General features: G+C 36.3%; 2 protein-coding genes across 3 annotated transcripts; both read left to right on the top strand.

Annotated features, from left to right (window-relative positions):
• The first annotated feature begins 3,698 nt into the window (after positions 1-3,698).
• Positions 3,699-6,584, top strand: LOC124380706 (lysophosphatidic acid receptor 6-like). Of its 2 annotated transcripts, none has more exons than XM_046841915.1 (2): positions 3,699-4,157; positions 4,405-6,584. In XM_046841915.1, the coding sequence occupies exons 1-2, from the start codon at positions 4,108-4,110 to the stop codon at positions 5,456-5,458; spliced, it is 1,104 nt and encodes a 367-aa protein (XP_046697871.1). In that variant the 5' UTR covers positions 3,699-4,107; the 3' UTR covers positions 5,459-6,584. The 2 variants fall into 2 exon arrangements, with proteins under 2 accessions (XP_046697871.1, XP_046697872.1); XM_046841916.1 differs by having other exon boundaries at positions 3,699-4,226.
• A 681-nt stretch (positions 6,585-7,265) lies between these two features.
• LOC124380668 (P2Y purinoceptor 4-like) lies at positions 7,266-9,783 on the top strand. The gene has a single exon (XM_046841859.1). It carries the CDS (start codon positions 7,369-7,371, stop codon positions 8,431-8,433), a length of 1,065 nt encoding a protein of 354 aa, XP_046697815.1. The 5' UTR covers positions 7,266-7,368; the 3' UTR covers positions 8,434-9,783.
• The last annotated feature ends 990 nt before the right edge of the window (positions 9,784-10,773 follow it).

Here is a 10,773-nt window from a genome sequence, read left to right as displayed (position 1 = left end):
AGGAAGGCCATGGCGGAGGTTTGTGGATGTGGTGGGGGAGGACGTGGGTGGTTGGGGTGGAAGAGGCAGATGTACAGGACAGGGGGGTATGGAGCAGGATGATCCGCTGTGGCGACCACTAATAGGAGAAGCCGAAAGAAGAAGGTTTAAATAAAAAAAATATATAAAAAATAAAATAGAATAAATCTAATTACACTACACTTTTAGTGTATTGATTATATCGGCACAAATTAAATTGATGGAATAAAATCAAATAAATGCAAATATTAAATAATTCACATTTGTTAGACCCCATTTGGGTAATACAAATGTTTATATAACTTTTTGTGAATGTGTTGTATGTGTAATATATAATTTTCTAAAGATATGTTTTACTTTTTTCAGAATACTTTAACAAATGTCTTCATTCCTTCAATCCTTCATTCATTCACTCCCTTAATATGTGGAATTATCAGGATTTTCTCTTTTTAAGATAAATTCTTGAAGCCGGACATAAAACACTAAAGAATCCATATCACCAGATCATCATAAAAACGTTTTTGCTATGACATGTGGCAGCGATTTTGCGCATGTACAGAACACGTGCGCACTATAAACTGTGTTTCCGGTATTGAGTGAGCAGCTACAGTGACACTGCGCTTAAAGTTGGTTTGGGAAATTTATTTATTTATTTATTTTCTTCTTTTTTTTCTTTTTACTCTGAAAGTGCAAATTGTAGACTAAACAAACGTAGTTTGCCTTTTAATACGATCGTGAGGAAACATATTTTTTTAATCATGTTCCGCACGTAAAGAATATTGCAAAAGATTTACACATGCACCGAATATGTGTACTGTTACACCCCTACAAAAATATATATCATCAAATTTTGCTATACAGTAATTCAAATTTCTAAATGTCCAGTGTTTGCCTTCATTTAATCCTAATAAAGCATGTACATTTAATTAAAAAAAAAGTTTGAATATGTAAACAAAAGTTCTTCTTTTGTATTGTTCTTAGCTAAATTAGGAACTACCCATTGGTAAATAAACAGGAATCGAAAACAGGAATTTAGAAAGTTTTATTAGAAACTGAAATGTATTTATTTGTCCTTACACAAGGCAGTCATTCATGGGCATTCCCCTGGACACTTCTGATACTTTGAAGGGAAATTTTGCCGATCTCGCACCTTATTCCGGAAATCATGACTGGGTGTTAGAATATGAATGATGTCTCATTGTGTGGTTTGAACTCCTACAATATATAAATAAATAAAGATACGATTTAACCTTTGCTAAAAAACCTAAAATATCAACAACCATAAAAAATGCAATGTTCTATCCTCTCCCCTTCCTCCCGATCCTCAGGACTGGATCATGATCCACAGTGCAACATTATTAACCACAAAATAGCAACAGGTTGTTTACAGAGTTGATATGACTGGTCAGGCTGCACGTCAGATTGCACTGGAGGTGGAAGGCAAGCAATTTAACGTATATTCACAGCACTGCTGTTTTTACCCATGAGAACATTTCAACATAAACACGAGTAAACATAGCAACCACAAGGAAACCCCCCCACCCCACATATTTGAGGACTTGGCACTGAAGGGAAGCAAACGGAGTAAATTTGTCCTTGTTGGTCGGTTACAAAGGACAGCATGTTCTCTCTCTCTCTCTCTCTCTCTCTCTCTTTTTCCATTGCTGATATCTGTAAGACTAGCAAAATGTATTTATGTAGAGGCTCATGTGAAGATTATGTTACTCTGTGACACAGAATAAGCACCTGTTTGAAAAGATGTGGTTGACTGGATTCACGTATTTTAGTAAACTATAGTATCAGCCTTCTGCTTTAACTTGTGGTATGATTGTGGAGAGCTGGCTGCTCGGTGGGACCTGGCAGATTACCAAATTGGGTAAAAAAAACAAAAAAAAAACAACTACAGGTGCATCTCAATAAATTAGAATATCATTTAAAAGTTGATTTATTTTAGTAATTCAATAAAAAACGTGAAACTCGTATATTATATAGCACATTCCAAGCACAATAATGGAAAGTTGAATGGAAGTAAAAATGCAGTAGAAAAAGGTGAAACTGGAGCCTATTCAAGAATTTGTGGGAGTTTCAGAAAGAGTGGACTGCAGCTGGAGTCAGTGCTTCAAGAGCCTTCACACAGAGACGTATCCATGGGCTACAACTGATGCATTCCTTGTGTCAAGCCACTTCTGAACCAGAGACAACACCAGAGGTGTCTTACCTGGGCAAAGGACAAAAACTGGACTGTTGCTCAGTGGGCTTTTCAGATGAAAGAAAATTTAGCAATTAATTTAGAAATCAAGGTCCCAGAGTCTGGAGAAACAGAGAAATGTAAGTTGCTTGAGGTGTAAAGTTTACCCAGTCAGTGGTGGTTTGGGGATCATCATGTCATCTGCTGGTGTTGGTCAATTGTGTTTTTACCAAGTCCAAGGTCAGCACAGCCATCTACCAGGAGGTTTTAGAGCAACTGAATGCTTCCCTCCTCTGACCAGCTTTATGGAAATGCTGATTTCATTTTCCAACAGGAAAAAAAATACTAATACCTGGTTTAAGGAGCATGGTATCCATGTGCTTGATTGGCCAGCAAACTAGTCTGACCTAAACCCCATGAAGAATCTATGGGGTATTGTAAAGAGGAAGATATGAGACGCCAGACCAAACAATGTAGAAAAGCTAAGGGCTGCTATCAGAGCAACCTGGGGTTCCGTAACACATCAGCAGTGACCCAGACCGATCTCCTCCATGCCACACCGCATTGCTGTAGTAATTCATGCAAAGGGAGTCCCGATCAAGTATTGAGTTCTGTACATGTTTATAGTCTTTAATTGTTTCTTTTGTTTATATACATAAATTAGGTCAAATGGAAAACCACAGAAGAACTGGATAGTGAATGACTGGAGGAAGGTTTTGTGGACAGACAAATCCAAATTTGCCATTTTTGGCTCTAACAGAAGAACTTTTGTAAGATGGAGAGCAGACTGCAGTCATACCAAACTGCAGTCAAACATTGAGGAGGAATCTCAGTGGCTTAGGATTGTTTTGGATCAGGGAAGGTTTAGACTTATTCCAGGTGGCAGAGCTTTACCATTTTATACTTCAACACTATGCAATTGAATCTGGACTGCAGTCAATTGGAATCTTCACCATACAAAAAGGCAATGAGCTAAAACAAGCTCTGCAAGCATTAATTAGAGAGCAAACAGTCGGCTGGAGTGTTATCTACCATGGAATAACCTGCCCAGTCACTGCACCTAAATCCTATTGAACTGCTCAGAGATGAACTAGAACACAAGGCCAGAAAGAAATCTCCAACTAGTGAAGAAAACCTTTGGCAAGTTTGACAAGAGGCAAAGTATTTCAGCTGAATGACTGGAGAAACGAACTGTCTGGATGCCAAGAGCATGTAAATGTTTCAATGAAAATAAAGTTGAGCATATTTGTGTATTTAAAAGTAAATCTTTATACTTTTATAAGTTTGTTTGTTGATTATACACAAAATGTTTATGCATGTGTGTCTTAAACACAATAAAGGGCTCGATGTTTAAAAAAAATTTTTTTTTAAGGTGCTGTGCAATGGGAAGTGCATAACACGAGGGGTGTTATTATTTTTATCTTTTTTAATAAAATAATGAATTATTCAGTTAATAGTACAAATCTGACTCAAATATTATTACACCATTACATTAAAATAAAACTATTTTTTAAAAGAGAAACAAAGAAAATAATAAACATTGTATTGGAAACTGAGTGTAATATGAAGAGTAGAATAAGGCCTGATATCATGGGAAAGTACATGGTTTGACTGGTTACCTGCACTCCGATGCCAACATTGAAAAATGCTGAGCATTATCTTAATACCTGGTTTTGTGTCAGGTTACAGGCAAGACAAGGGCAAACTGAGAGACATAATTCTTGAAATTGAAAATTCTTCATGTCTTCATGTCGTGAGTCAGGCATCATGAAAAATACATATAGAGTCAGATTTACATATATAGTTTTAAAAGGGGCAGGAGCATCTATATACTGAATGTTCACAGTGCAAGGCTCCTTCTGTCAGCTTGACTTCTTTAGAACATCCTCTGAAAGCTATTTATGAATATGAAAGCAGACAGGAAGTCTCAGAAAATCGCACAACGCTTGAGGTAAGTTTGATTAGTGAGAGCGGTGAATTGGCTTGCTCTTTCCTTACGTCTTCAAAGCCCTGAGAGAATGTAAGTAAAAATCTTGTTATATTTTTAGTCCAAATTTAGTTTAGAGCATTTCTAAGATTTGTTTATAGACAAAAAAAATACATGCTGCAAATAATTTAAAATCAATATCTACACAAATACATGTAAATGTGTAAATTAAGAGCATAACATCTAGTTTTGTTACGTTTCTTTCAATCAGTTTTAATCTCCAAATGAACTACACAAATAGTTCCTACGAAGCATGTACTGTGGAGTCCCAGCCTGTCTCTATCTCTGTGCTGATTTGCCTGGTCCCTATGCTTGGACTTCTCCTGAACATCTTCAGCATGTGGGTCTTCAAGTACCGCACCTCAGAGTGGAAGTCAGGAACGGTGCTCCAGTTCCACCTGGCCATCAGCGATCTCCTTTTATGCCCTCTAGCACCCTTTTTAACAGTTTACTTTGCGCTGGGACGCTGGCTTTTTGGAAGTCTGATATGCCGATTCATGATCATTCTATTGACCACCCACTTTTATGGTAGTATTTACTTTCTTACTCTCATAAGTATCCACCGTTATGTGTCCGTAGTCTACCATAGTCAGGAATTCCGCATGAAACAAAAGGACTTTGTAAAAAAGCTTTGCGTAGGAGTTTGGGTCGTGTTGCTGATTCAAGGCGTGGTGTGTAGTTCTCTTCTGGACACAAGCATAGTAGGGAATCGCACACTATGTCTCAGCATTTACCAGGAAGAACATACCGAGAAGTATTTTGTTATTAACTTCGCTCTCCTCTTGCCCGGGTTCCTGATCCCATTCATAGTATCGCTGGTTTGCTACATCCGCTTGGCAAAGTCTGTGTCAGGCATCAACCTCTGCCATCACAAAGGCAGGCTCATGAAGAGTAAGTCACGCAAAATGGTGGCCATTTGTTTGCTGATTTTCGGACTGTGTTTTATGCCTATTAACGTGATACGTACTGTATTGGTGGTCCTCAAGAAGATCAACTCCTCTGAACACTGCCATCTGCTTTCAAAAGTGGAAACATCATACTACCTCTCCTGGATACTGTCTTCAGCCAACTGCTGTCTTGATCCACTGATCTACTGCTTTGCGTCACAGAACTTCATGGCAGCCTTTCGCAGCTCCCTGAGGAAAATTGGAGTCAGGATGCAAACAACCGATAAGGACGTTGAGAATGACAGCGCTCTGACCACACAAGTTGTCCCCACTCCTAGGACGATTAAAAGAGGAAATACGACCACCACCCATTTTTAACTTCTCTCAGGTGGGACAGCATGGGTTCTGCCTTAAAACTTTTGGTACACAAGTTTTACCTGAGAGTGTACCTTCATGGCTTAAGGTACACCCATGGGGCATCATTACTAAAATGTTCATAAAATCAGGATTGATCTTAAATTTTAAATGTTGTGATGTTAAAAGTGTGATTTATGAAACCTGTAAGTAATGTGGAATTGTTTAAACACATCAGCTGATTTTTTTCTTCTCAGGGGACTTTCAATTGAGACAGTGTTACAGCCAAGAGTGATTAAACAAATATGTGATATTAAAAGAAAAAATGGAAAGACAATCAAATAATTAAAAAGAAACATGGGGGTGAGGTAAGAGGTAAATATAGGCAAAAATTAACAATGGTAGATGAATCAAGGAAGGTAGGAAGGAAAAGAGTGAGGAATGGAGAAAGGAAGAAAGGAATGAAGAAGGAATGGTGAGAGAAAGGACAGATGGTCGACAAATAAACAGATATATATGAAAATAAATATAGTTTTTCCAGAGCTCAGTCCTGTGCAGATAACATTATGATGATTTATGAATTTTAAATAGGCCACATGATTGGGGATTTAAAAAAAAAAAAACATTTATTTAGACTTCTAGCTATAGAGCATTTTTTCAAATACTATATGCAGCTTCTGGTTTACATTTTTAATAATTAATCAATTCCCTATCTGAGGTGAACGAATTATAATGAAAGGACAAAAGACACACACTTCTGAGGACTGCATGGAATCAAGCAGTGACAGTTTTCCCCTAAATGTTACTGAGGTAAAAAGTATTTTGCTTTTCATTAGAAAAGCCAGATGCTAGCTAACAGATGAAGCTGCCATTATTTTGTGAGGAATAAAAGAGGAAAATATAACAGCAGATTCTGATTTATAGAGCAGGAATACTTGAAACCTAAGAGACAGTACAAATTACTAAACCTTCATTATGAAATGCAGTCCTTATACTTTGGTATGTGAAAAAACTTAAGCTAAGTAAGCTGATATCCATCAGGATGCTAACACAACCCTTTTTCCTAATGTTTCTTTTACAAAGTTTATTTTTAAAATCACTGTATTGATTAATTGTGGTATTTTGTATATATTTTACTTTCATATATGTACATTTCATATAGTGTGTTTTGCAGAACTATTAAACATTATTATATTAAATTATATTCTTATGTTACATTCTTATAATTATATTAAAACGCTTATTATTTTACACAGTCTGGCTAAATGAATAAATTATTATGTTGCAAATACTCTTTTAGTGCTTTGGAGACACTGTAATGAAACAGTCTAACCAACAAAGGAAGTTTAATTTATGCATATGTGGGTTGCAGCCGTCACTAAGTCGACGTTTGGGCAGCTGAAGTGACGATAGTGATATCACATTTTCACTTGCACATGAGAATCGAAAAAAAGATGGTCTTCTCTATACCAATTTCAATTCTAGTATTTGTGCTGCTATAGCCGACCTCATTTGCTCAGTTACAGGTATTTGTTAGAGCGGGAGATCTTTGACAGAACACTTTAGGTTCAATGTGAACATTGTTAGCAGTAAAAAGCTGCCTTTTTTTTCCCAGTTTTGTGATTGTACATATTTAAACAGTGCAGTGACTGTAAGTAAAAAAGCTAAATATTAAATATAACAATGATAATGTTGGGCTCTAATTCACTCTAACACTTTTTTAATAAGCCTACCTGACTGAGCCTAATGGACCCTGCTCTTGTAAAGAATTTTGTAGTATTTTCAGAATGTAATGTTTTTAATGGGAATCGATGTAATAATGCTTTAGCTTGTCTGATCCACACAAAAAAAAAAAAAGCGAGAAAAAAAGAAGAACTGCCCATGTTCTTCTTCCTCATTTTTTCTGCACCATTTAGCAGTTGCTGTATCACCAGATGAGCACACAGTTTCATGTGCATATTTATTTTAGTCTCTCGAAGATGAAGGAACAAACTACCATGTCCTGTCCACCACAAACCCTGCACATCAGCTTAACAATCATCCTATGCGTGGTCTTCCTGATAGGACTTGTTCTTAATGGCTTTAGCCTCTGGGTCTTTATCTTCCGGATTTCTAAATGGCATGCTGGCACGGTTTTGCAGTTCAACTTGGCAATAAGTGATGCCCTCGCCGCTCCTGCAACCCCAATGATGGCTGTCTACTTTATCAACGGGAACAACTGGGAGTTTGGCACCTTTCTGTGCAAGATGAAGATAGCCTTAATCATTGCTCACTTCTACGGCAGTATATTCTTTCTCACACTTATCAGCATTCACCGCTATGTGGTCGTGGTTCACTTCAAAAGATCATCACGGATGAAACGGAAGGAATTCGTGAAGAAGCTATGTTTTGGAGTGTGGTGTTTTCTATTAGCTGGTGGCATCTTGTATGGGATTCTGCTGCCTGTTACCGATGAAGACGGACACAAGCAATGCCTTTCCATACATCAAAGCAAACATACCAGTGTGTACTTTACTATTAACTTTGTACTCTTTGTTTTTGGCTTTCTTTTGCCTTTCACTGTGTCAGTGATCTGCTACAGCTTTCTGGTTCGATCAGTAGCGCAGGTGAACGTCAATTCGCTTCAAGGTCAGTCAATCAAGACAAAGTCAATAAGGATGATTGGAATGTGTCTGGTTATCTTTGGGCTCTGCTTCTTCCCTCTTAATGTTACCCGTACTGTTGCAGTTATCATTAAAAAGTACTTTCCTAAAAACTGTCAGTTTTTGCTACGAGTGGAAATGGCGTACTACGTCTCATATGTCCTGGCAGGAATCAACTGTTGCTTGGACCCCCTTGTCTATTTCTTTGGCTCATACAATTTTAATAAAGCTTTCAGAAGTTCGGTGAAAATAGGCAGAGGTCAACAGGAACAAGAGAACAGGACTGAATCAGAGACAACAAGTTACAGTGCAAACAGGAATGCTGTCTATACCGTATCTTCTAGAGTGCAATCATAGGATTTCATAGTTACAAAACAAGGCATGTTTGATTGCAATCTATTAACTGTCAATTTGTTAAGTCAATTTCCTTTCAAGTATTTTCTGTGCAGCCGTCAGAGAGGAACAAAAGTGTAAAATATATCCTAACTATACTTCTCCATATTTGTTATACATTAGTGAAATGTTTTTGTTTTGCTGTTTTATTGCTGTTTAGTTGGTTTTCTTCAGTAGTTTAATTTGGGGTGCTTATCTTCGGAAGGTATTTAAGCAGAATACTATTAAGTTTTTAAGAATAACTAAAGACTCTAAAAATATGATGTATGCAGTTTACTAATATGCATGTGCATAAGTGCAGTGTGAAATGATGTATACGATGTACACTGGCAGTCAAGTTTCGTTTTTTGTCACCCTTTTTTTTTGGTTTGAGAAATAGACTCTGGTTAAATACTATAAAAAAATAATATATTTAAGTAATGATTTTACCTCAAGTAAACTTACAGTCTTGGCATATACATTTTACCAAACAAATGCACTGTCCTTAAATAAAGCACTTATTTAGAGCCTTATTTGACATGGAGCATGTCTTTAAATATAAATATTTCTTTATCAGAAACTGCTGTATAATGTTTATGTTCGAGGTGGAGTCAGTGCTGATTAAAAGGAAACGTTGGTCATAAGGTAGGATACGTGTCAATTACAGGGCACTAAGCACACACGCTTCACACTCATTCACACCAGGGGTAATTTATTCTAGACAATCCTCTAGTTAATCCATTTTTTTGAGAGGTGGGAGGAACTCAAAGAACCTGGAGGAAGCTCAATAGTAATTCATTGATAGTAATAGTAAATCATTAAGATTTAAAGGGGGAAAAATGATGCACCTGTAATGCAACGTGTTTTCATTGGGAAGAATCCTGAGTTTGATTCTTATATCATCTCCTGTTTGCCAAACGCTGGTTACCTGAGTTAAGAAGTGATAATTAATAGAGTGTAGAGTAAAATGTGTTTATTAATCATTTAAGTGAAGCGAGAGGTTGACAGCTGAACATTGCTCATTCTTCTAACGTGGAAGCACTTATCCCAGTTTATATGCTTTCACAATGCAAGTTTTTAAAATGCAGGGGTTATTTAAAAATGTTTACCTATTTACTAAGTTTCATTTATCAGTTTAATTTTATTTATTTTACCAATAAACATATTTGAAAGACCTCATACTTACAGTGTATATAAAGAAATGACACACCTCTCCTAAGAATGTTAAGTTGTACACACTTATGTAACTAGGTTGTATCTTACTTTTTTAAACATTATTTTAAAATTTTCTCCATAAAATGGTTTAATAAGTGTTCAAATGTGTTTTGTTTTTCATTTATTAATGGAATAGTTTTTAAATATATTTACACAAACATCTTCTGAAGTACAGCCAGTTTTTGGGACAAGCAATTTTTCCAGCAGATTTAAAGAAAACAAAACAAACAATATATATTACTAATAAACAGTCAAATAATGTGGGTTCACTTGAAGACTTAAAAACTTTGTCATGATTAATAAATTGACGAACAGGTTTTTGGTTCTGTTACCATCTTCTGAGTATGACCTCAACCACACATATGAAGGACACTTTATTTACTAAAGTAATATACTATTTTTGTAAATAAAAAAAATGGGAAATACAGTAAAACTATTATTAATACAACATTAATATATTCAGTATATTAACTGTATATATTAATATATATATATATATATATATATATATATATATATATATATATATATATATATATATATATATATATATACACACACACACACACACACACACACACACACACACACACACACCGTATTTTTGGACTATAAGCCGCTACTTTTTCCCACGTTTTGAACCCCGGCTTAAACAACGGCGGCTTATTTATGAATTTTTCCTGGGTTTTTCCGGTTTCACAAACTTCAAGCCAAAAACTGAACCCCATAACATTAGACCAATGAAATTTCCGAACGGAAACGAAAAAACGCACCTCACCTGTGTTCTGAGCTGCACGACATCGGGAGAAAAACCGTTTTTTTAAACGCACGACGATGCCAAAAGATAAACTCCAGAGAGAAATAGTTGTGAAAGGAAGGAGGAAGACAGTGAACAATGACTTTCTTGGTCGGCTACTGTTTAGATACAAGCCGTTGTAACGTGTTGAGTCTGGGTGAAGGGAGAGCTCACTAACTCCAGTTACAACAGAAATCATATAAGCACAGACAGGTTTCCAAAACTCGTGCTTTTTTATTTTTCTTGGCAACAGCGTTACGAGTTTGTCAAAGAAATTTAGAAATGAGCATCAGAAAATAATAACGACATATTCC

The sequence above is a fragment of the Silurus meridionalis genome, chromosome 27 (assembly GCF_014805685.1).
Source record: "Silurus meridionalis isolate SWU-2019-XX chromosome 27, ASM1480568v1, whole genome shotgun sequence".
Lineage (NCBI taxonomy): Eukaryota > Metazoa > Chordata > Actinopteri > Siluriformes > Siluridae > Silurus > Silurus meridionalis.
Note: the sequence above shows the minus strand (reverse complement) of the source record. Positions and strands in the feature narration are given on the sequence as shown.

Bases quoted from the DNA above. Each gene is read 5' to 3' on its own strand.
- LOC124380706 (XM_046841915.1), top strand. From the start codon at position 4,108: ATGAATATGAAAGCAGACAGGAAGTCTCAGAAAATCGCACAACGCTTG. The intron at 4,158-4,404 runs GTAAGTTTGATT...TCTTTCAATCAG, and splicing joins AAAATCGCACAACGCTTGAG to TTTTAATCTCCAAATGAACT.
- LOC124380668 (XM_046841859.1), top strand. From the start codon at position 7,369: ATGAGCACACAGTTTCATGTGCATATTTATTTTAGTCTCTCGAAGATG.